Source organism: Gossypium hirsutum, chromosome D08 (genome assembly GCF_007990345.1).
Source record: "Gossypium hirsutum isolate 1008001.06 chromosome D08, Gossypium_hirsutum_v2.1, whole genome shotgun sequence".
NCBI lineage: Eukaryota > Viridiplantae > Streptophyta > Magnoliopsida > Malvales > Malvaceae > Gossypium > Gossypium hirsutum.
The window spans coordinates 56,036,006-56,061,763 of NC_053444.1; the positions used below are offsets into that span (position 1 = coordinate 56,036,006).

General features: G+C 34.9%; 4 protein-coding genes across 5 annotated transcripts; 2 read left to right on the forward strand and 2 right to left on the reverse strand.

Annotated features, from left to right (window-relative positions):
- Positions 1–4,186: 4,186 nt before the first annotated feature.
- LOC107933588 (probable calcium-binding protein CML11) lies at positions 4,187–5,285 on the forward strand. Of its 2 annotated transcripts, none has more exons than XM_041098480.1 (2): positions 4,187–4,516; positions 4,641–5,285. In XM_041098480.1, exon 2 carries the CDS (start codon positions 4,694–4,696, stop codon positions 5,192–5,194), a length of 501 nt encoding a protein of 166 aa, XP_040954414.1. In that variant the 5' UTR covers positions 4,187–4,516; positions 4,641–4,693; the 3' UTR covers positions 5,195–5,285. The 2 variants fall into 2 exon arrangements, with proteins under 2 accessions (XP_040954414.1, XP_040954413.1); XM_041098479.1 differs by having other exon boundaries at positions 4,267–4,513; positions 4,639–5,285.
- A 983-nt stretch (positions 5,286–6,268) lies between these two features.
- Positions 6,269–7,212, reverse strand: LOC107933589 (dolichol-phosphate mannose synthase subunit 2). The gene is made up of 3 exons (XM_016865845.2): positions 7,051–7,212; positions 6,777–6,869; positions 6,269–6,679 (listed from the first exon to the last, which is right to left on the reverse strand). Exons 2-3 carry the CDS (start codon positions 6,864–6,866, stop codon positions 6,527–6,529), a joined length of 243 nt encoding a protein of 80 aa, XP_016721334.1. The 5' UTR covers positions 6,867–6,869; positions 7,051–7,212; the 3' UTR covers positions 6,269–6,526.
- Positions 7,213–11,668: 4,456 nt separating this feature from the next.
- On the reverse strand, positions 11,669–14,222 carry LOC107933587 (uncharacterized). The gene is made up of 2 exons (XM_016865843.2): positions 13,880–14,222; positions 11,669–12,403 (listed from the first exon to the last, which is right to left on the reverse strand). Exons 1-2 carry the CDS (start codon positions 14,008–14,010, stop codon positions 11,941–11,943), a joined length of 594 nt encoding a protein of 197 aa, XP_016721332.1. The 5' UTR covers positions 14,011–14,222; the 3' UTR covers positions 11,669–11,940.
- A 7,570-nt stretch (positions 14,223–21,792) lies between these two features.
- LOC107933586 (uncharacterized) lies at positions 21,793–23,334 on the forward strand. Its single transcript, XM_016865842.2, has 3 exons — positions 21,793–22,360; positions 22,463–22,507; positions 22,603–23,334. The coding sequence occupies exons 1-3, from the start codon at positions 22,096–22,098 to the stop codon at positions 22,743–22,745; spliced, it is 453 nt and encodes a 150-aa protein (XP_016721331.1). The 5' UTR covers positions 21,793–22,095; the 3' UTR covers positions 22,746–23,334.
- The last annotated feature ends 2,424 nt before the right edge of the window (positions 23,335–25,758 follow it).

Sequence of the window (25,758 nt, forward strand, 5' to 3'; positions counted from 1 at the left end):
GGTGGTGGCGGCTGAAGACCAAAGGTCTGCGGCAGGCGGCGCTTAGGGTTTCAGACACTGAAACCCTAAGTTGACTTTGGTTTTCGGGCTTAGGCATTGGTTTGGGCTGAAGGGTATTGGTTTGGGCTGAAGAGTATTGGGCTGTTCGGGTTCTGCTAGTTGGGCTGGTAGATTAGTTTAATTATTTTGGGTTTGCCCGGGGCCTGTGATGTTATTTGGGTATTGGGCTAGTGTTTAGGTGGGTGGTTGGGTTTTGGGTCTACTGGAAATGGGCTGGGTAAAATTGGTCTGTACACAATGTATTGATTAAAATATAACCAACGTAAAAAGCACTTTTTTACACAGGCTTATTATATAAAATTATAAGTTGAATCAAATTGAAAGAATTTATTATTAAAATATAACTTGGGTTAAAAATTATATAGAAAAGGTGGAGGGGTTCATGTTGCAATTTCTCCCTCCACAAATGATTGCTTTATTTCCTTGCTGCATGTCAAATTTTTATAGTGTGAACACGTTAAAAAGTTAAAAGCCTTGTAATATATGATGTTTTAAAATATCTATTATATGAATTATTTAAAACATATACTGTGATATTCTTCAAAATTAGTCTAAAATATCCAAATCTTATACCTATTTATAAAATTAAAAAAGAAAAAGGCAGGTGGTGGATGTAACATATTGGAGTGTTTGATTATTATTGACCTAGTAAATAGATAGTGATGGTTGTTGGGAAAGAGCAAGACCTAAATCACTTGTTTGAGTGAATGAGTCCAAAGCATAGCGACTACGTGGAGTTTTGGCTTCTATTTGAGTTCATACTCTGCTTTCCTTTGCATAGAAATATAGAATCTTTTGCTTTAGATGATGATGTTGCATCTTCCTAATTTGTTGGGTCCATTTTGCAAAAGGATTAGACAGCTTGGAACCCAATACCTACATATGGTCCAACGCCATTCCCTCTCGCTGTCTCTCCATTCAACCCATACCTTTGGAGGGGAGTTGTCATTGTTTTAATAGAATTGGTCGTGTTAGTGGGACATTTAAAATTAAAATATTCCTGGTTTTCTTTCGAAACAGCACTGTGAAATCCAATTAATAAGAAATCCCTTGCAAATGCAACATCAATTAATGGGCATCCATGATTTTTGTTTTCGACCCTACTTTCATTTTTCTATTCAATTTTCTCATTCACCGGTACTGACGTTTATGGGCAATGCAATCTAACGCTTGCAAATTAAAACCAAATATACGTCTAACTTTCTTAGCTCAACATACGGTGCCGAGTGTCAAGGGTTGGATTATCGGTCTGAAATTTGAAAAAGTTGAAACAAAAATATTATAATAAAAAAGTAGAGCTGAAAAAACAATTAGGTATAGTTAAAATTCGGATTGGGTTTAGAATTGAACATTCAAGATTTGACTCGACCTATTTTTTAAAATTTTAATATATTATGTTATTTTATTTTATGTAAATCGTAACACAAAAAATAAATCTATATTAATATATAATACTATGATATAAACATTAAAAATGAAAAGTTGTCTACATACACAATTCTAATAAATAGAAAAAACTATAATAGTAATAAGTTTTAAATTAAAATAATACAAAATATTTGTTTAAAAAAATATAGACATGATTAAAATGAGCTTTAACCATATATAGATATGAACATATTTGTACAAAATTTTAATTTCACATTTCAGATTAGTTCAGACTTGTGTTAATAAAATAAACTCAAATTCAGCCTTCCTAAGGTTACATTAAACAAAGGGTTTAACTTCTTGTCTTTCCCACCATAACAAGTTAAGAATTGAAAAGAAGATCATTTTTAAAATTCAACTTTTAGTTTAGAGTAGGAGGAAGTAGTGAAATGCATTTTCCAGGATGGGAGCCACCTCATGCAAGGCATTCCCATTTGAAAGAACCTGCAGCTGCAAATATTCAGCAATCAGCATAACAATGTTGCATTTTGGGAAAAAGATAAAAAAGTATATATATTATAGATTTTAATTCAGGTCAAAGGAAGTCAATAAGCTGCGATCTACGACGTTGATCCCTCAAAAGATGAAAGACTTGGTGGTGAGGTTACAACACAAAGAATCAGCCCATGGGGTTGGCCAGCTTCTGCGACTTTCTTTCTTGTGATTCTAACAGTACTATCGTCCAAGGTATCCGGAACTCCTGATGTTCACACACAAAGTCCTTATCAATGTCATTCTTTGAGCATGTCTTTAATCAAACAGCTAGAGGGTCGTCTTCTCCTGTATAAGGGAAAGTTGTTATGAAAGCCATCAAGAGGGAAATCAACAATTGCCCAATAAGTTCCATAATATACACTTTGTTGTTTGGCAATAACCAAGAAAATAAGCCTCTCCGGTCTGCACCAATGGAGACTAAACTCCCAATTTTGCATACTTATGCTCAAATCAACAAAATTTAAAGCCAATTGATGTGACACAATCAAGCTATTTAAGCTCAAGCTTGACTAAACTCGTTTATTAATTTTCATAGTTAAACTTGAGCTCCAACTTGTTTTCCTCATTTGTATTAAAATTCAAGCTCATTTATATTTAAGCTCTTTCTATATAATAAATATATTATAATATATTAGATGAAAATCTCGATTAAGCTCATTAAATGTTTAATAATTATCGAATCAAATTTGGATTTTGCTGACTGGCGAATTGGCTCCCTTCAGGAGAAGTCTTTGACGTGTTGTCATCTAGGCAGCTGACTCAAACCGTCAACAATCGAAACTATGGTCCCTATGGAGAGTCGTGTACAGTTCATGAAAGGGGGAGTGGTACCATGTTTACAAACATGTCACCTATAATGCCTTTGTCGGTGGTTCAAGCTATGGCATGCCCAAGTACCTCCATTATTATTCACACACTCAATACTAACACCTATCCTAAGTCTTGCAAGTACCTACCTCCACCGTGTGGAGGATGGGGACAAAACCTCAGTACGGAGGCAATACCTTCAATTGTTGATGGTCTGGGTTGGCTACCTAGAAAACGACACTTCGAAGACTTCTCTCGGAGGAGTCGATTCCCCTGTCAACAATAAAAGGTGCCTTTTATAACAAAACCCTAACACGGGGACAGTACATTTGATTGTTGACGATCTAAGTCAATTGCCCGAAGAATGACACTTTGAAGATTTCTCTCGAAAGGAGTTAATTCCCCCATCAACAATAAAAGGTGTCTTTTATAAAAGCTTTATTTTCCAAATGATTTTTATTGAAATTGTTGAAAAATATCAAACGGGTAATAAAGTGTCAGGGGAGTGACCACTAAAGTTGTTTAAGACAGTTTCAATATTAGAGAGGTTGGCAATTTATTGAACAACATATATGAATTGTGTTGATTATGTGGATGATATCTAGCCTATTATTGAAGATCATATCACTTGAGGAACATATTTTGGAGATTTGAATCGGATCGGATTACTCTTATCCAATCATTTGAATCGTGGATATTGAATTATTTAGAACATTGCATTCTTAGCTGACAAGAGTCATTGTTTACCTTATTTGTTATTATATTATATTCAACTAGTTAATATGGTGTTTAATAGGGATTGTAATGGATTTTCTCCATGTTAACAAGACTCAAACAACTCTATATTGTACCTAAAATTGAGAGCACTAAATTTGTTCAAGTAAGGAACTATATCTTATAAATGCATAGTGACAATAAAACCATTGTTTCAGATACAAGTGAGGAAATTGTCATGAGTGTGTGATAGATATGTAAGAGTGGAAATCGAACTGCGAAAACAAACCTTCTATTCCCTATTTGTTTTCTGTGTCACGCAGTTGCCCACTTCCTTTTACTCTTTCTCAACATGAAATTTATTTCTAAGCAATTATAGAGATGTAAAGAATCCAATGCAGTGAATGATATGTAAAGAAAATAAGAATAAGAAAAACTTACCCTCTAAATGAATCTAATTTGACTTGATTTTGAATTAAATATTAAAGAAAACAGCATTTAACAAATGACAGGATTTCTGACCCGCAATGAGTTTCACAAAACATGATATTCTTGAGCCCAATGGTATGATATATTTGGACCTTGGAATATTAGCCCTAATGATGAGGTGTCGTAAACCCCCTCCGGTTGACGGAGTCTAGCTGCCAGTGCCAGCCAGCAAGAAAGACGTGCACCAATAGCGGAATTGACCCCACTTTTCACGTATTCTTTTTCCTCTTTCTATTTTCGCCAATAATTAAAGACGAGATACGAAGCCCATTTTCAATTTTTTATTTTTCATGAGGTTGACTATCCATCCATCTCTTTTGAATATACTTGTGGTGTTGCTCAAAATTTTAATTTTTAACAGAAAGGAAATCATCGCCTTCCTCTGTATATGATTTTCTGTTAGTTTAGTGCAATCCAATATTTGGGTACCTACAAGAAAATGGAGGATGATTAAGAAGGATTTTCCAGGCTATCTTTGAGTTGAATCCCTACAAGACTCTTTTTCGGCGCAGAAAAAAAAAAGGTGAGGAGTATCTCTCATCCCGGAACACCACAATCATCTTGTGCTAGCAAACTCCTAGAATTCTTATTCGAAATTTTCTTTTTGGATTGATTTTCTTGTATTTGGTTTGAGATACGTTTTGTAGGAAGCATTGAGATATACAGGGTGTAGAAGGATTATAAAGAAGAGAAGTTTGTTATGAAAATGGGGGACAAGCAACCAACGAAGCTAGATGAGGAGCAAATGGCTGAACTACGAGAAATATTTTCTTCTTTCGATCGGAACAACGATGGTAGCTTAACACAGCTGGAACTGGGGTCGCTGTTGCGGTCCTTGGGGCTAAAACCGAGCCTTGACCAGGTGGAAGCCCTTATACAAAAGGCTGATTCCAATAACAATGGGCTGATCGAATTCTCGGAGTTTGTGGCTATGTTGGCTCCGGAGCTGCAGCCGGAGAAGTCACCCTACAGCGAGGAACAATTGAAGCAGCTGTTTAAGATGTTTGACAGGGATGGTAATGGTTTTATCACTGCTGCCGAGTTAGCACAGACAATGGCCAAACTTGGACATGCATTGACTGTAGAGGAGTTGACGGGGATGATCAAAGAAGCCGATGCGGATGGTGATGGGAGGATCAGTTTCGACGAGTTCTCTCAGGCCATTACTTCCGCTGCTTTTCATAATAATTCTTGGGCTTGATTTCAACTCTCATTCTATTTATCCACTTTATTTGTGTTTTGATTTTTTTGTTTTGTAATTTTCTGTTAAACAGTGGATCAATTTTCTATCATTTTTTGGTGTTGATTTTCGTAGTTATTTCTGATGATGAGATTGCAATCGTCCAATGACCGTGAAATTAGATGACAACCGCTGAAGCAATTTTAACAATGATTTTCACATTATTCCAATTTCAATGCATTTCAACAGTTTAGATTGAGGGGGGGGGCATCCCACAAAAGGGCATCCCACAATTTGTTTGTGATGTATACAGCTCAATGGTATGGGTTGTAACTTCATATCACTCTTTCTGAAAAGGAAACGTCACCTAATTTTTCTTCAATTGTCTTGGGGTGTACTATAAATATATGAAAAAAATTTGTCATATGACATTAATTTAAAATATGATTATTGTAGCTTAAAAAACTTACATTAATGCGACATAATTATTGTAGCTTAAAAAACTTGACCTACAGCATTAAACACATCCCTATGTCATACATTATTGGTACCGTATCACTTAAAAATGCCACAAAGTAAGGCCTTTGACATGATAATATAATTCTAAAAAGGTACATGGATTAAATTCTTAAAAATAAAAAATAAAAAGACTAAATTCCAAATATATGAACAGTATAAAAACTTAGAGCAATTGCAAGCTTCAAATTTTTACTCTATAATTTAGTATAAAAATAAATATTTAACCAAATGCGAAGCGTGGTCAGGAACCATATTAGTGTCATTTGATTAACTCTACCTCATAAAACTAACCAGATTTCTTTTTTCAACTATTACCAACATAATTATCCTAATATACATGGACTTTTGTGTTCATTAAGGCCATGCGTAGAAGACTCTAATGAATAACGATCTCTCAAAGCCTGATGGATTCAATGCAATGCAACTCAAAACATTGACAAAGAGAGAAGATCCCTAAACAGCTTCTCATGAAAATATATTTTAATTTGGACATTGAACAAGCCTACTAAAATACCAATAAACTGAGCAGGGTTTGAATAAACTTTCTACCACAAAAAGAAACATGATGATGAGAAATGGAAAACTGAAAGACTTCAGGCTTTAGCCATTTCAGAAAGAAAGAAAAATACACTGGGTTCTCTGTAGCAGTTGTATATTAGACAGAAAAATCAAAGAAAGTTGTCCTCAAATGCAACAGTCTTTAACAAATTATGATGGCCTAAACACAAATTCTCATCTCAAAACTTAAACTCGAAGCAAAAATATATGGAAGAAAACAAGCAAAGCTATACCCAAGGCATGTTTTAAGCAGAGATGATAAAGTAGCATCAAGCTTCAAGCCTTCTTCTTCTTGGATTTGAGCAGCACGAACCCAATAAAAATACAGAGGAGGCAAAGGAGCACCACACCGGCACACACAGGGATCAGTATGGCATATTCCTGGGGTAGAAAATAATTGTGGATGAAGTTATCACTGTCCACAAATGGCTGTCCAGAAATCAGAATCAATCAGAAGGTGATAAATAGGTCCTACTATTCAATTAAAATTGAAAAGTAAGTAGTACTATTAACATCAGATACTGACCAGGATGATGACCCAAAACGTATAATACGTGAATATTGATAGACTGGTAATAGATAAGAGAAACCCAACTGCTCGATCCGCTAATTCCATTCTCTGATAATATTAAAACCCAATGATCTATAAGAAAAGTAATAACTATCTATATTTCCAGAATTCGTTAGCTTCCACGAGAATTTATGAATTGGATCGCAAAATCAAATCCCCATGACGCTTCTAAGATTTTAAGGTGCACAAATTAAGAGGGGAAAAGTTATCAGATAACAGGAGAAACTACCTTTGCAAGAGCACAGATTGCTAATTGCTAGCTTGGATTACAACGGTTCCGCCGCTGACGGTGACAAGATGAACGGAAAGAACGAAAGTCGATGATTTGAGTGGAGGCAAAAGATTAGGGGAAAATGCAGTGTAATTTTTATGCGACGACAGAATGGTTTATTTATTTATTTTTGGTGAAATTCTCACATTAGTCACTGTACTATTCCTAAGTTATGGATTTAATCCATATAGTCTAATTTGATATTCTTAGTCGAGTTTAAATATTTCAGTCCTCATCCAAATGGTAGCAATTAAATCTGATAGGTCAAATTCTGTTATTAGTCTTATATTATCGTAAGATGTTGATTTGAACACTATTCTTCAATTTGATAATTTTTAGTAGCTAGAATTTGAAATTTCAATCCTTGTTGCGGAAGCGACGATAATATTAATAACAATATTATCAGAAATATTTAGATAATTATTATGCCAACAATTATACTAAGAAAATTCCCAGTTAAATTGGAGGGGTCACAAATGGTCCCGCTTAAAACCCAACAACTAGACAGAACTCACTTAGATATTTATAGCAATAATAACTAAATAAATATAACCAACATAAAGCTATTAAATATAAGCAAACAAATAAGAAATAAAATACCAGAGATTTAACGAGGTTCGGCCAATTTAGCTTACGTCCTCGGACACTACCAAATTAATATTTCTTCTAGAAATATTACAAAGGAGAAGATTTTGGGATGATACAACCAAAGGGGGAGGGGTTCTATATATAACAAACCAAACCCCTCCCTTTCTATCTTTTCCTAATGTGGGATATTGCCAATATTCAACAAATCTCCACCTTGGCGATATTCCACATCTTCGAACATCTTCTCATAACACTAACTTCAATAGTGTCTTCAAATTTGCAACCAATCGCCTTCTTCCCTTTTGGTAGTTGTGCCAGCTTCCACGTCTTGTTTTTCTCTAGAGATTGCATTTCCTCTTCCATTGCACCTAACCATCTATTATTCTCTAAACTCTGAATGGCTTTGGTGTAAGTGGATGGAATATTATCAACAACTGGAAGTGCATAAGCTACCATGTCAGTGAAACGAGCTGGTTTCTGAATTTCTCGTCTCTGCCTTCTGACTGCAATTGGCTCTGATTGCTGTTGAGGTTTTTGGGTAGAAACCTCTTCCTCATCTGACTCTGCATCTGCCAATGAAGAATCACTAGTGGTACCTTCTGCTGGAATTACCACACTCTGCTCAAACTCCACCTGCTGCGGAGTACACTCCACCTGCTGCGAAGTACTACTCACTCCTTCTGGATTTACCTTATTCAACATGGCAGATTCATGAAAGGTAACATCCCTACTGATTATCGTCTTCTTTGCCTCTAGACACCACAAACGATATCCCTTAACACCAGCATTGAAGCCCATGAATAGAGCCTTCTTTGCTCTTGGATCTAACTTTGATTCTTTCACATGATAATATGCAATAGAACCAAAAATGCGCAAGGTGTCATAATCAGTAGCAGGTTTTCCATACCATTTCTCCAAAGGAGTCTTGCCATTTATAGCAGATGATGGCAAATGATTGATGAGATGTTGAGCGTACGTCACAGCCTCAGTCCAAAACTTTCTATCTAATCCAGCATTAGATAACATACATCGAACTTTCTCCACAAGCGTTCGATTCATACGCTCTGCCACCCCATTCTGTTGCGGTGTTCCACCTACGGTGAAGTGCCTTACTATGCCACAATCTTGGCATATATTCAGGAATGGATCGCTTTTATATTCTCCACCGTTGTCTGATCGGAGAACCTTAATCTTCCTTCCTGTCTGATTTTCAACTTTAGTTTTCCACTTAAGGAAAACTTCAAGCACCTCATCTTTGTTCTTCATAGGAAACACCCAAACTCGTCTGGAAAAATCATCAATAAAGGTGACAAAATAACGTCTTCCTCCAAGTGATGGAGTCTTGGACGGTCCCCATACATCAGAATGCACATAATCCAGAATACCTTTAGTATTGTGAATCCCAGTGCCAAATTTCACCCTTCGTTGTTTTCCCAGAACACAATGCTCGCAAAATTCAAGTTTGCAAGTCTTTGTACCTTTCAATAATCCTTGCTTGGCTAGAGTTTGCAAGGATTTTTCACCAGCATGGCCCAAACGCATATGCCACAGCTGTGTTGCCTCAGCGTCCTTCTTGGTACTCGAAATTGCTGCTGCTGTTGTCCCGACCACTGTACTACCTTGGTAGTAATACAGATTGTTCTTTCTTATGCCTTTCAACATCACCAATGCTCCTGAAGTTGCTTTAAGAACTCCATCTCGTATTGTCACAACTAGGCCTTTAGATTCTAACGACCCCAAAGAGATGAGATTCTTCTTCAACTTTGGGACATATCGTACATCCCGCAAAATTCTAGTAGATCCATCATGACTCCTCAGTTTAATTGAACCTATCCCGGCTATTTTACATGTGTTATCATTACCCATGTAAACAACCCCTTCATCTAGTTTTTGAAATTCAAAGAACCATTCCCGAATGGGACACATATGATAGGAACAACCAGAATCCATGATCCACTCATCTGCATATAATGTTGAAGATGTCATACTAAGAGAAAAGTCTGACTCTGCTTCACTATTGCATTCTGCAACATTTGCATCTTGCGGAGTCTTCCCTTTTTTCTTCAATTTTGGACAATCTTTCTTCCAATGTCCTTTTTCTTTGCAAAAGGAACATTCATCTTTGGCAACAGCTCGACCTTTGGACTTTCTTCTCTTCCCATTAGACTGACTTTGCTGACGACCTCTTGTTACCAATGCTTCCACTGCTGCTTCACCTGAACCTTTCAACTTATCCTTTCGGCGTAGTTCATAGCTATACAATGCAGCAGTTACTTCATTGAAAGTTACTTCCGATTTTCCATGAAGTAGAGTAGTTTCAAGGTACTCAAACTCCTCAGGAAGCGATCCCAACAACATTAACGCCAAGTCTTCGTCTTCAAAAGTCACATCCAAATTCAACAAATCAGCCACCAGCTGATTAAAATTGGTAATGTGCTCGTTCATCGTGGTACCAGGAACATAATTGAAACGAAACAGTCTTTTCTTCATATGCAACTTATTTTGACTGTTCTTCTTCAAGAATTTCTCCTCCAATGCTTTCCACAATTTACTTGCAGAAGTCTCTTTACTGAATGTATACTTCTGCTCTCTGGAAAGACATGATCGAATTGTACCACATGCCAATCGGTTGATGGTCTTCCATTCTTTATCATCAACCCCTTCTGGTTTTTCTTCCTCAATGGCAATATCTAGACCCTGTTGAAAGAGGGCATCTAGAAGCTCACTTTGCCACATGCCAAAATGACCTGTTCCATCAAAAATTTCCACTACAAATCTCGTATTTGCAGTTCCAATCCTCGGCAAAATGTACGAAGTGGAAGTTGTTGATATGGATGGTTTTTCTTCTGTCATTTTTGCCATAGCTTCTACTTAATAGCCACCAAATGCAGAATACCCACAAGCTTTAGGAAATGTTTCTGATGTGTAAGATCAGACTAAGCTGCAAACACAGAGCATACTACAAAACCTTGGCTCGGATACCAATTGTTGCGGAAGCGACGATAATATTAATAACAATATTATCAGAAATATTTAGATAATTATTATGCCAACAATTATACTAAGAAAATTCCCAGTTAAATTGGAGGGGTCACAAATGGTCCCGCTTAAAACCCAACAACTAGACAGAACTCACTTAGATATTTATAGCAATAATAACTAAATAAATATAACCAACATAAAGCTATTAAATATAAGCAAACAAATAAGAAATAATATACCAGAGATTTAACGAGGTTCGGCCAATTTAGCTTACGTCCTCGGACACTACCAAATTAATATTTCTTCTAGAAATATTACAAAGGAGAAGATTTTGGGATGATACAACCAAAGGGGGAGGGGTTCTATATATAACAAACCAAACCCCCTCCCTTTCTATCTTTTCCTAATGTGGGATATTGCCAATATTCAACAATCCTTACACAAATGATAGGTTTCGTGAGTATTGTATGACAATGACAAGTTGATGTGGTATTACATATGATAATATATTTGCTATGTAAGATTTTGGACAGAATTTAACTTAACAAAATTGGACTGCTATCATTTGAGGCAAACTGAAATTTCAAAATTAGAAAAGTGCAAAGACTAAAATTCAACAAATTAAAAAACAAGGTCTAATTCTGTAACTTATGCATAGTACAGGGATTAATAGCAGAATATGTCCATTATTTTATTATTATTAGGAATCTTCGGTTCTTGAGTTAAAAATGATGATAAACATCGAATGTATCCCCTATAGCCTTTTGAAAATGTTGATCCAAACCCCGAGAGTTTCGAAGTTTGTTCAATCAAAGGACAACCAATACCTCAGTTCTTCAGTCGATTTTGGTTTAAATGTAATTTGATGTAATAAGTACCAATCGGATGAAAATGAAAGTCCCTTCTAAACAAGATTGCTACTGCAATTACATAAGAGTGGTAATCAAATTTAAGTAAAATTCAACGTTCTCACAAAGAGTGTCCAAAGAAAATTTCCATACGGCAATGGCAAGCCAAATGATTCACAGATCTTGTATAACATAACGACAATGTCATAACATCTGTGTTCTCCAATCAACAGAATGCTGGAACATATAGACTCGAAAGAATATACAAAACGGAGATGACAAGTACATTTTATTATCCCATGAACAGCCCAAACACAAAAGCAATGTATCCTTTCAAAATAACAGTTTCCAGCACCAAACATAACCCCCTTCCACGACCATAGCGAGTTTCTGAAGTCCCCAAATGCAAACGGAAAAGAGTTTCAAATCTTCAGTTGTGCAGTATCCATTGCATTATATCCTTTCTAATAACTCCTTCGCCTCTTGTGTAGTTCAACCTCAGTGTGTGAGGTCCATTGATGCTCAAATGCCTGTACTGAGTCATGTTTCCTGCGGCCCTTGGTGGCCGAATCATCATTGCAATTGTAGGGAGGGATTTAGACAGCATATACGTTGATGAACTAAAAAGACGTTTATCAGCTTCACTGTTTCGTGGTGTCTGCAAGCTTCTAGGAGTTTTTGATGAGTTATTCACTTGCTTTGTGATGTTCATGTTTGCACTGCCGGTACCATGGTGGGGTTTCTGGTGGCTTGGAGGTCGGATTTGAGCAGAAGGTTTCATTTTGTCAAGCCAGCGGAGGATCCAGTTACCAAGGTTCCTACCAACTTCCAAGTCTCTCTGTTGTATATTCTGGTGAACCTTGAGTGCTATGTCAAATACAGCACGTGTTCGTCTGGTCACGGAAGAGAAACAGTTTCCAATTTAGAAGGGAAACAAAAAGAAAAATTAGAGGAGGTATTTTTGAGTCCACATCACAAACAACTGATACTCAGGATTACATTATTGTCTATACATTAAACTCACTACCCATATGTAAAAATGATGGAACATCATCACAAAATTGAAATCACTTCAACATTGGTGAAACTCTTAGGAATAAAGCATAGATTACAAGAGTTAGTTCAGGTGTTTCACCCATATTTCTCTCTTAGAAGCAGTGCACTTGGTGGACGTTTAAATCATACAGTAAGGAAACCCGCGGAACTTTATACAGTCATGCTGCACCTACCTTATTAGCTAAAGAACCAAATCACTGAGGTTGTGCAGCATGCATAGATCTCAATTTAAAAACATGAAATATTTTGCAGCTTTTTTTAAGTACATATTTGCATGTAATTGGAAACACAAAGAAAAAGAAGAGAAGGTTGATTGATGTACTGAAAAGGAAAACATCACCTTCACACACTATAGCAACTTCATACAGATATTGGCACAAATCTTCATTTTCCACTTAAAAACAACTCTAACTATTCAGCTAAACATGGATTGTAATGAAAATGAGGCTTCATGAGGCCCAATCACAAGCTCAGCTAAATACCATGGGCATGTCTTGGGCGAAAAAGTTCCGTTGAATAATACTTGGAATTTATGGTGTTTACATAATTATCTCAAAACTACGGAGTTGGTTATAGGAAACATAAAATTCAGTAAAGGTTAGAACCAACAGTTGAACAAAACGAAATCAAACACAAATCAAAGAGAGAACATAAGAGAAGGAATGCAAAGCACTCCTTGAGTTCTACTACAGTTTCAAGTTATCCATAAGTGCACCTGGACCTTGTGGGCATTGCCAATTTTCTTAAGAGACTAAAGACAGGCACCAATGGTGCATATGAACAGTACCTGTCTCTCCTGAGGCAGAACGATGAGCTCGGCTATAAATAAAAAAAGTAAGTCGTAAACATCCGATGCACCTGTATGTGCCATTTTGCATTTTCAATGAAAAATATATGGAAATAGACCCAAATTTGACAACAATGACCAGTTCTTACATGTAGAGACTTGAGCCCCAATCTTCCGATTATCTTTCTGAAGACATGAAAGCAATTTAAATTCCTAACTCCTGTAATCAAATCATCTAACAACTCCAAAACAAACACAAACACTGAAAATTTTATCCAACTTATTGGAAATGAAAGATTCATCAAGGCACTTCATCACAATCTAATACACATCCATTTGTCTCAATCCCTCAAGCCCAATGATGGATAGTACTAGTACAGCTAAATAGTATTCAAAATATAATTCCCATGCTGATATTCAATAAAAGCAACCAAACCGATCAAGAATCAAAAAGAAATAACGCAATAAATAAATAAATAAAAACACGGCCACTAAATTTAGGAGAGAAAGCGAGGAAACTTTTTACCTGTGAACAAATTGTCGAATCCTGGGACGCTTAGGGCTAATAATCCGACGCTGAATCTTCAAAGCAAGCCTGTAAGTTCGTTTAAGCCCCAAGAAATAAGCCGTCCCCAATGTGATCTCCCACAACACCATTTTTCACTCTCTCTTGCACCCTTGACTTTCTTATTTTCTATCTTCAAATAAACATCTGGTTATTTCAATGGGTGTTTTTATTTCTATTCGTATCTTTTCCAGCAAGTTAGTTTTGGAGCCGCCAGAATTTTCAATCTCGTGTGCTGCTGTTGACGTTTTTCTTCTCAATTTAGATCTTTCCAGATTTTATCATGGACCAACAAAAGTGAACAATTTCGGCCCAATCATATCTTAACTCAGTTTTAAGTGTAAAGGGTTGAAATTTTAATCATTTAATTTTAAAAATAAAATTATTCCAAATGTTAATTACTGGCGTACATATTGTTAGGCAATGAAGTCGAGAAGATCAATTTTTTAAATAATGATTAATTATGTGTATGTCAAGTTGACACCACTTATGAGCATGACGCAGAAGGCGGATCTGTAATCAAGTTGGATTTTATTTTTTATTTTTCTTAATCTAAATTCAATTCACTTATTAATTTTTCACATAGTTTTAATTATTCTTTTTGCAGCCTAATCAATTTATTATTTTTATTTGTATAAAAAATTAATTCAAATTTATAAATACTAATTTCTTTAATTTCTTTACATATCTATGTTGTACTATTGAAGTTATTTATGAGATTAAGATTTTTTTTCTATTCGATGCAGTGACGGCGTAGTGGGGATTTAGGGTTCTAAAATGGTGAATTTTCTTTTATAATTTATTAAATTTTAAATTAGTAATGGTAAAATTGTATTTTGGTCTTTTTAAAAATAATAAAAATTTGATTTAACCTTTTAAAAATTATAAAAATATAGACTACTAAAATGATGAAATTACATTTATACTATCGTAAAAATATACAATTTAATTCTGCCCAAAAATTCAAGCTCCACCGCTTATTCAATAGAAAAACGAATTAAATTTTAGACTAAACAATATAACAACCTTTTCAATTCCAAATTAAGGTTATATAATAGGCACATATTTTTTATTACTTTTTTCACATAAGAATTTTATATATTTTTTATACCCCACACCGATAAGAACACATGGCAAGTCAAAAAGTTGCTTGAGCAGTAAACTCATCAATAGCTGATCGGAAGACCACTCACAAGTCTCACTTTTCGTCATTACTATCTGGACAAGTATGAGCCATCTGATATCTCAACCCCTGGGCTTTCATTAGGGATGTGATGTCATTGGTCACCAAATACTACGTGGGTTCAACCTCTCTATATCGTCAAGTCAGAATAAATGACAAGATCTTCCCTATCAACATCTTCATCCAATCGAAGACATTTGCCCCACGTTTCGTAATGATAGTTAAATGACAAGTTTAGCACATTAACATCATTTTACATGAAATCCAACCTATAAATACTTGCAGGAACAATGAAAAAAGGATCAACTCTCAAAATAAACTAAGTCTATACTCTACCAACTTATCTTAGTACTTAGTCTGCATACCCTCCTCTCCTTCACTTTTTGTAACTTTCGACTCTCCGCCCCAATTAGAAAAACCGACCTCCATAACCACCACCATATCTTTTTAATAACTAAACACGCAGACTAAGTGAAGATAGAAAAGATGTTTTGAAATGTTGTCTGGCCAATTATATGTCTTTGAGATCGAACGAACAATTACGGATCTTCATGATGTATGTTACAAAAGTAACGCATGATTTGCATTGGATGCAATTAAAAAGATATCACATTGCAATCTTATGGCATTTTCGATCATCTCGCCATTCATGATTATGTCGGGAAAGCTCTTTGTGGCACTCTCTAACATATGGGTAATGAATGGTGCTTTTAGTGTGTTAATGAACAACATTGTGGTTTCTTTCTCTAGAAGTGGTGGCAGAACCTGGATGGCAACCTCCCTCCATCTTTGTGCGTACTGCCTAAAACTTTCGTTCTGTCTCTTCTCCATATTTTGAAGGGTGATTCTATCAGGAGCCATGTCTGTTACATGACTATATTGTTTCATGAACGCCTGTGCCAAATCCCTACATGAACCAATCGTGGTACGGCTCAATTGGTTGTACCATTTAGATGTTGCCCTTGAAAGGCTATTCTGGAAACAATGTATCAATAGCTGGTCATTGTTAACGTATCCAGCCATTCGTCTGCAGAACATGGTGATATGAGATTCTGGGCAAGTTGTCCCATTGTACTTCTCAAATTCTGGCATCTTAAACTTGTGAGGGAGTACCAAATCTGGAACTAAGCTTAGCTCTTTAGCGTCAATCCCGCGATAGCTTTCAGTGACTTCCATTGCCTTGAATTTCTCCTCGAGCCATTTGCACATTTCCTCTAGCTGCTTTGGTAACTCCTCCTTTATTTTTTCCTTTTCAGCCACTTCATCGAAGTCAGGAATGGCAGAGTTAGCAGGATAGTTTCCGGGATTAGAAACCAATCCAGCTTGAAAATTCGAAGCACCAGCCTGGGACTGCTGAGGCATGATGGTGACAGTAGATTTACGTGGGTATTCAGCTTGGGTTCGAACATGTGGAGGAGTAAAGCCTGGAGGATAGAGTGGTTCATTACCCTCTTCAACATCAGCCATGAGACCCTTTCCCTTATCACATCCTCCAGTCAACAGTTTGGTTAGCTTCGCCATTATATCATCTTGGGATTCTCTCATCTTCTCAAATATATCCTGTTGCATCTTATCTAACCGCTCCTGCACCTGTAGTTGAAGTCGGTCTTGCATCTCCTTTTGACACTGTTCGAGTTTTTCCAATCTCTGATCCATGTCCTTAATCTTTGCTCGAGTACCGTAACGATGTTTGGTTGGTTGGTTGGTTGGTTTCCAGGTTAACTGAGCAATGATTTTAGTTAATTAGGATCCTTTAACTGTGTTTAATGCATATGATGTAATGAAATGAAAATGCATGAAATGAATGCGAAAAGAGACGTTGATTCATGTTCAATTTTTTTACTAGAAAACTTTACTAGAAAACAAATCTCTTTACATAAAGCAGACATATATATACGGCTTTACCCTCATACTCCAAGTGAAGACATCGACCCTTCAAATACTAAGATACATCTCACGAATTTGATCTCCTTTTTGTTTGATCTAGGTCGTAAATCCTTGCTCATTCACGTTCATTAGCTTCTTTATGAGATTGGGACCTTTGATGACTTTTGAATAAACTTTGACAATTTGGATCCTCAGGTCATGCAGCAAAGTCGTATACTCCTCTTGTTAGGCTTTTCGTGCCATGTTTTCTTCGGACCACCGTATTATCTTCCACCTTATCAAGAAACCCATATTCCATAACAAGCTTTCTAATCTAGTAATCAAACTCAAATCAACATCTCTTTTCTAAGATGCAAATGCAATGCAATCATGATGTCATGCAATCAAAACAAAATAAACCCCAGTCAGTATCACACCAAAAATATATAATCCAACACAAATATGAAATAGCAAGAACATTTATTCAGGAATCCACTAGGGTTTGGTATAGCTCTACCTAGGGCAAGTTCCTAAAGCTCACTATATGAGGCTTAGTTTCTAAAGTAAGGGTACCCGAACCAGCAGATTCCTCAGTCCTCACCCATTATAGGCTCATGTGGATCGAGTTCAGTTCAGGGGGATACATTTCCCTATGGCTGCACGGAGATGAAAATCTCACGAAGACATAGGTACGGATGTATCCCGGAAGCGGTCCACTACCCTGCACGGAGGTGAAAACCTCATGAAGGACTAGTTTCTCGCTCCCACTTAAAGGGGTAAAACTGACCAACTTATGAAATGCAAAATGCAAATATAAATTAGTCGACTCGGACCAATCATGCAAACATATCATAATGAATGCGAGGGGAAATCATGATTTTAAAACAAAATTTGATTTTTTGATCACAAGACAAACAAATAACCAATTTATGGCTCGACTCTCTAGGGTCCCTAGCGGAGTCGCCAAGCTGTCGAAACCATTTTTTGAAAACAAAAATTTAGTTGTTGACTTTAAAAATAAAATTGGAGTCGCCACCGATCCTTTATTAAGGTGTGATCGGCTCACCTTAAAGATTATTTTGGTCTACGAATTTTGAGAAAACGAGTTCGGGAGTCAATTATGCACGAAGAAGGGTTAGCACCCTCGTAACGCCCAAAATCGGTACCAAATTGATCATTTAATGTCTTAGTGTCGAAGGTCAAAAAGATTTTAAAATCAACTCAAATGATGAAATTTGAAAAAGGATAATTAATTGTTCAAGTCATGTAAAGAAATCGAGTCCCAATACGTTAGGGTACAATTCCTCATAATCCCCGAACTTTGAATATCACTTTTATTTTATGTGAAAATCTTCATTTTGAGAAAGTAACATGCCACACCCAATGCGTTAGGACACAACAAGTTAAGTTCTCAAAAATGATTTTTATACTTATGCATTTTGAATAAAGAATATCCTCGGTTATTTAAGATTAACAAAGAAAATCAGAACCCAATACGTTAGGGCTCAATTTCCCTTGAAAATCCCAAACTTCGAATATTGCTTTTATTAAAAAAAAAAGAACCTTTGAATCAAGAAAATAACTTTGTTGTACGATTAAAACCAAACTATATTTTCAAAAAGGGTATGTTAAAAAAAATGTACAATATGATACAAACACCTTAATATGAATTATACATGTATACGTATTTACAAAATATATATACAAGTACAATATACAAGTAAATTTAGAAACATGTGTACGCATATATTTAAACACACATATATAAGTATACATACAAAAGAAGAAATGGAATATATATCAAACAAAAAGAAACTAAATAAGAAAATGTGTATAAACGTGTATGAGAATTGTGAAAATAAAATAAAATAAAATAAAAGTGAAAACATGCATATGTGTATATATTTACAAAATAAAAAGAAATGTATAAGTGTATTGGTAAATCACGAAAATTCGCATTCGTATATATTTAAATACATATATGTGTACATGTTATAAATGAATAAGTATATATAAAGTATAAAGTTTATAAAAATTAGGAAAGTAAAATAAAAAAATATAAAAAAAGAGTACATATGTACGTATAAAAATATATGCAAATTTATAAAAGCTTAAAAGTATACAATAAAAATATGCTAATATATTATATATAAAAGATGCGTATGTATATGCATAGTAAATACAATAGTAATAATGATAGCAAATAATGAAATAATAATAATGGTATAATGATAATATAAAAAAATAACTAAAAATGGACTAAATTGAATTAAAACGAAAAAAAAGCGGATTTTAAAGTAAATTTGAAGACAAGACTAAATTGAATGCGTGCACAACAGTGCAGGACCAAAAGGGAAATTATTCCCGCCTTCCCAAAACGCCGCGCAGAGATGGGTCAAATTGAATCAAAAACAGGTTTGATTGCAACGCGCCACAAACAGGAGGGCCTAAATGCGAATTCCCCCTTTAAAGCTAAACGAGCGGATCCTCCCCCCGGGTCGGGTCACCGCGCGGGTCATGTCTGGGTAAAACGGCACCGTTTTACTCTTCTATTTAAAGTAGTATTTTTTAAAAAAAACCCAATTTGCAGCAGAATAAAGAAAAAAAAATGAAAGGAAAGAAAAATTTCCTCTGATAGGGTTTTGCCTCAGTTCCTTGCGCCGCCGTCCGTCCGCCGTGGTTTCGTCGCAACCAGTGGCCGGAGGCACGCCAAACTGGGTTTCTTAACCCTTTTTTGAGCAGACCTGAGGGCGAGGTAAGCCTCTCTCCCTTTCTTTTACTATCGTATGCACAGAAACAAAACAAAAAATATAAAAAAACTAAAGAATTTCTAATAAATCACCTTAAAACTGATATTTTTTTCTCTCTATTGATTTTTCTCTTTCCCCCCTTTTCTCTTTACAGAATATGGCTTTATATAGCCCGAAAATGGAAAAGAAAAATAAATCCAAAAAACAAAATCTATTCTGCTATCCCTATTATTTTGTTGCGGTTTGTTTTTATTTATTGTTGCAGGTGTGGTGCGCAAGGCATGGCGTGCATAGAGGAGCGGCGCGCGTGGAGGAGGCTAGCTCCGAATCTTGCGGCGGCTGGAGAGGGGACTACGCAAGGTGATGCGGCGCTGGAGATGCTGCTAACTACTGAAGGTTCTTAGGGTTTCAGCAAGTGATTTTGCTGGGCTAGGGTTGAAATTGGCTATTGGGCTTGCGCGGGCCTGGGCCAATTGATTGGGCCTGTAAAAACTTGGACTGTTTGGACCTGGGCCGATTGGACCCTATTACAAATCAAATTATACATTATTAATATATCGTTGTTTTCAGAATAGGACCGATTCAATCAAGAATCAGTTAAGATATTAGTCTGAAATAAAGGGTTGAATCGATTGGTTTACGATTCGGTAATTGAATCAATTTTCTCTATTTTTAAGATTATTTAATTAAACTGAACAAACAAATCAAAATGAGTATCGATAATTTAACTGATTTCGACACCAATTTAATTCTGAAACCTTCAAATAAACATTACACTTAAATTCAATAAATTATCAATGTAAATGGGACCAAAAATATTGATTTCTTAAAAGAAAGGAGATGATAATAATTACCAGCAAAGAACTGAAGAGTGTATTAAAAGCCTTCTATTGCTATAAGTCCCTATAAATAGAATCCACTTGCTATAATGCCCCAACTGCTCATCGTGGTTTTGCGTGAGTTTAACTCTATTATTATGACAATTAAAAAGTAAAGACCACTTCACGCGTTGGTTTTATTGAAGAAAAATAAAAAATCTCCTCATCATTTTATTTTTAACTGAATTTTATTTTCTTATTATATATTTTAAGGTTAAATTCTATGAGAGAGCTTCCACCACCAAATTAAATAAATCAATTTAGCTCTTATATTATTAAAAAAATTAAATAAGTTTAAATTCAAGGGCGAAGTCAAAAAATTTTTAGGGGTCGATATTAAATTATAATTTTTATAACAATAAAAATATAATTTTTAAAGGATTAAATCAAAATTTTATCATTTTTAGAGGTGCAAAGTATAATTTTACCTTTACTAATTTAAAATTTTAAAAGGCCAAAAATAAAAAAAATTTCTATTTTAGGGGGGACCAGGGCCCTGCCAACCCCCCAGGCTCGCCCCATTGTAACAGATTTAACATTTACTGTATAAAAAGTATCTTCAAACTTTTTTTTTCAATTTGCAATTCAATTTTAAATAAAATCTTTCATTTACAGAACTATAAAAAAAAACTTCAAAAATATTAACATTTTTAAGTGGTAAATGATATTTTTTCTAACAGTTAATATTAACTCTATTTCAATTTGATATTGTTTGATTTTTTTATTAGTGTAAGGATTAAACTGATTTATTTAACAGTAGAGGGACTAAATTGATAAAATCCTTATAATAGAGGAATCTTTAAGATACAATCACCTATATTTCAAATCATGTTAAATTTTAATGAGTACAATTATAAATATAATGAGAAAATTAAAGTATATCTTGCCTGAGCTCACACATATTACTATTAAATAAAGTAAAATTCATGCATAATTTGCATAAAAATCTCAAAATTATTGTGGTTTCATTAAATCAATATCTTAGAGACATAAGTTTTATTATATTTAAATAAATTATAACTTTTTATTTCGGATAAATAAGTAAAAATGATTTAGATATAAATTTTAAAAAATGATTTATTTAAGTATAATGTAAATTAAAATCTAAGGAAATGTACTAAAAATGTAAAAATTCATTTAAAAAAAAAGTAAGCTGAACAAATTTATATAATTTTAAAAGACATCATTGATTAGAATAAAGAGTAAGGTCCACAACTGGTGAAACCAATAATTCTACTACCCGTATTTTAGACAAGGCAAAAAGCGCCCCTCAACACAACAAAAAGAGCGCTCAAATCAATTATCTTATTCCCCTTTATAAAAGATGATTAAAATCGGATTAATTAATGCTTAAGTGGTAAGACTGCTACACTACTAAACAGCGAAGTAAACGACCAAGTCACCTATCCCTTAAAGAAGATACTCAAACCCTTAACTAATCCTCATTTTCACTAACCAGTAACCAACCTTTGTCTCTTTATCCGCTTTTCTGTTTAGAGCATGCAGAGACAATCCTTAGGTTCGCCAAGCTCCAAACTCCGCATCCATGGCGGAGAAGAGAGTTCCGTCTCCGAAGATCAGAAACGCCAAGTAATCATCGATGATGATGACAGCAAAGACATCAGGACTCGTCGATTGTCCTTCTCTCCAACCTCCTCGTTGACATCGCCTCCTAAGCCTGAGAAGTTCATTCACTTAATTCCTCTTCTCACTCTCCTTTGCTTCCTCATTCTTTATCTAAATTCTCACAGTCCTTCACAATCTGGTATGCTTTTTTCGGTGTCAATCAACGTACGGATAAAGTTGACAAGCGAGGTTATTCAGGTTTAATATTCACAGTTTGTTCTTTTGGATTTATTTGTTTCAGATTTGGCTGAATTTAATGGATTTAAGCATCCCTCAAAGCATTCAGGTATAATGCAGCTTGAATTCACCTTCCTTTTTCTTTTTTTTGAAATTTGTGGTTTTTATTCTTGTTATCTCCTTTTGTGCTCTCGTTTTTTGCAGACTCAACTGCAATCGGTCATGTTGACCATTTTATTGATTCTCGGAGAGGCGATGTTTTGGGGATTCGAAGCCTAAAGAACTTGCAAGAACTTGATAAAAACGTCTCAAAATCTCGCCCCCACAGGAAAATAGCCGATGTCTAGGCGGTCGTCTCTCGGTTTATCTCTCTCTCTATCTCTCTCCCCCGTCGCTCGTTCATGGCCTCCTTGTCAAGCAGACCATAAGTCCACAAGTGTCGGCCACACTTGCACGTGCGAGCAATTTGTGCACAAAAATTGTTTTGTCTATCGTGTAGAATTAAATTGCATGTTAAATTCTTAGGTTGTGAAGCAACTAGCTTAGCTGGCGCTGCGTGGTGGCCCTTGTTCAGTTATTTTATTATCATTTTTTTACTTGAAATAAATTACATGAGGGTTGCTTGGAAAAAGTATTTCCAGATTAAAGAAATCAAATAAGCTAAAGTGCGCGATGGAAGGCGTGAGTTAGCGATAGAGGCGGCCGGAGTGAGCGGCAGGAGTTTGGGATCCAGCTGGGAATAAGGAGCGTCATAGTGCATAGCATATTAATTGCTCAAACGGTGATACTGATAATCTTAGTCTTGATTTGGTTGCATTTCTTTTTTCTGTTACCATACTCAAAGCTACGTGTGTAATTAAATGGGTGTAAGTGTTATAATTTCGGAATTGCTTGGGTTATTGACGATATTTAAGTTCCTTTGTTTTCTTTTCCTAATATTTCAATGTGTTTATAAACATTTTTGAAATAATTGTACTGAGAGAGCGTGCTGTCTTAACTGGGTTGAAGATTGTTTGGAAGCGATAGCGATGCAATTGCGACGTCATTATTAAGGCACAGAAATTGTCGGTTGTCACGGACGCGGGTGGGTGAGTCCAATTGGTTCAATCCACCTTGTATTCCCTCCCCTTTTCCACTTCACCCTTTTGGCTAGAAAGAAAAAAAAGACGGGAGGAATAATGAGATGAAAGATAAGATGAGACGCATGCTCGATGGTGATGACCACGTGCCGCCCCTACATATTACGCAAAGCCAGGTGTACCCTTCCTACGTAGGGGCTTGATAATTTATTTGGTTCTTTGTCCCCATCCTCACCTCACCTTTCGCATTTGGGTCCCCCCCAACTCTAGTTACCTAGCCTCCCACAGTCATCATATAACACCAAAAACTAAGTTAACACATTTTTCTCTTATATGTCGTCAAACTTTCAATTTCTTTGCTCTTAAAAATATTGGTTTGGATAAGGGCTTTTAAGTCGAATTTTTAATATTTATTTTATTTTTTGATGATAAATTGAAGAAAAATTACATCAAAGTAAACTAAACAAGAACACCACTAGTTTTGTCTTGTTGACTAGACATCAAGAACTTGCAACCTTAACCTTCATCTTAAGTTTAACTTGACTAGACAATCAATTCTATAGGAAAAATTTAAGGTAGTCATTCTCGAATCTTTTCCTTCAATCCAAATGCAGCTATAACAATTTCTATTTTTTTTAAAAAAAAATTCTTTTAAAGATACAACATATACAAGTATGACGTATATGATTGTCGCATGTTGGTTGTAAAATGTCATCCAATTGTAGATAGTTGAATCTATTTTTACAGTTTTTTTTTCATCATTTCAAAATAATGATAAAATTTATTTTTATAAAATCATAATTGAATCATGATTGCTGAATAAGGGATAGTATCCAATAAATTTTGCATAAGACAACGATAAATAAAATGAGACTATCAGATCGTATCGTAAAAATTGTGCGTTATATCACATAATTGAAAATTTTCTTCACACTGACTTTAAAATAGTGGGATGAAAATAATGTAGTGCGGAGAGGATGCTAGTGGGATCCGCCAGGCCCTGCATCAGTGGACTATAAAGACTTGGTCTCCTGACTGGTTATATCATCTTTTTTACAGGTTGTTTTGACTTTTTGTTGTTTTCATTGTTGGTAGGATTAATTAAGCTTAAGTTTCCTGGACAGAATTTAGTTCTTCGATTAATTTAACTATTATATTATTAAAAAGAATAATATGTCTAAATTGTAATAAAGTTCATATTTATTGTGTAAAAAATATGTTGAAAATTATTATTATTTAATTTCAATTCAATTTCAAACAAAAGATTTCATTTACACAACCATAAAAATTTTAAAACTATCAACTCTCTAAATGATATTTTTTAAATGGTAATTTTTCATTATATTCCAATTTGATTTTATTTAAATTTTTTAATAATATAATAATTAAAGTTAGGAACTAATGTGATCATGTCTCTATAATAGAGGTAGTTATCAGATATATTCATTGATTATTTAATTTCTAGCTGCTTGCATACGCTCTTGTTGTCCTCCCCCCACTGTCATTATTGTTAAAAAAGGTTAAGGTCTAATTTAGGAATGCTTCTCAAAAGTATTTTAAAAAAAATTAGAGAGAAGCTAAAGTTTTTGACCTTCTAAAAAAAATACTTTTGGGCCAATTTTTGTATTGGGAGAAGCATTTTTTCTCTAAAAAAAACAGTTTGTTTAGGAATATTTTTGTTTCAAAAATATTTTTAAGAAGCATTCCTAAACTAAGCCTAAGACTAAACTTAAAAACCAAGAAAAACAAGACAGATTGAATTTACCCGTTATGCGAATTTGAATTTTTAAATTTCGATTTGAATTTTTATTTTTTAGAAATAAATATATTGTTTAAAAATTGAAAATTATTAATAATGGAATTCCAAATATTTTGATAGCACCACTTAATTTTTATTATCTCATCATTCTTTTAATTTTCTTCTAATTTGAGAATGACAAACTTTATATTAATACATGTGTTGGTAAGTTTGAGAAAGGGAAACTTAACTCATTTTGTTTTTGTGCCCCCTTTTAGGTGTCAAGTCATGTATCAAATTAAATCAGTAGTGATGAAACCACGTGCTTTTGTGGGTTTGTATTTATGTGGGTGATTGAGAAAGTATGAAATTAATCCGAATAACTTTTGATCCAAGGAATTATTAAACTTTGTTGGATTAGAATCGTTTTGTTTTGGAAATATATTTATGCTTATTTTGGGACTTAGATGAACTTCCATAGCGGTATGCATGCAATCAATTAAGTCCAAATATGCAAATCTTTCTTCCATTTGGAATTCATAG

What these genes read in the sequence shown, in the direction of transcription:
- LOC107933589 (XM_016865845.2), bottom strand. Translation starts at nt 6,866, where the DNA reads ATGGAATTAGCGGATCGAGCAGTTGGGTTTCTCTTATCTATTACCAGT. An exon ending in CGTTTTGGGTCATCATCCTG is followed by an intron (nt 6,680 to 6,776) that starts GTCAGTATCTGA and finishes ATTTCTGGACAG; the next exon opens with CCATTTGTGGACAGTGATAA.
- LOC107933587 (XM_016865843.2), bottom strand. Translation starts at nt 14,010, where the DNA reads ATGGTGTTGTGGGAGATCACATTGGGGACGGCTTATTTCTTGGGGCTT. An exon ending in ATTCGACAATTTGTTCACAG is followed by an intron (nt 12,404 to 13,879) that starts GTAAAAAGTTTC and finishes TTCCGTGACCAG; the next exon opens with ACGAACACGTGCTGTATTTG.
- LOC107933586 (XM_016865842.2), top strand. Translation starts at nt 22,096, where the DNA reads ATGCAGAGACAATCCTTAGGTTCGCCAAGCTCCAAACTCCGCATCCAT. An exon ending in TCACAGTCCTTCACAATCTG is followed by an intron (nt 22,361 to 22,462) that starts GTATGCTTTTTT and finishes TATTTGTTTCAG; the next exon opens with ATTTGGCTGAATTTAATGGA. An exon ending in GCATCCCTCAAAGCATTCAG is followed by an intron (nt 22,508 to 22,602) that starts GTATAATGCAGC and finishes CGTTTTTTGCAG; the next exon opens with ACTCAACTGCAATCGGTCAT.
- LOC107933588 (XM_041098480.1), top strand. Translation starts at nt 4,694, where the DNA reads ATGAAAATGGGGGACAAGCAACCAACGAAGCTAGATGAGGAGCAAATG.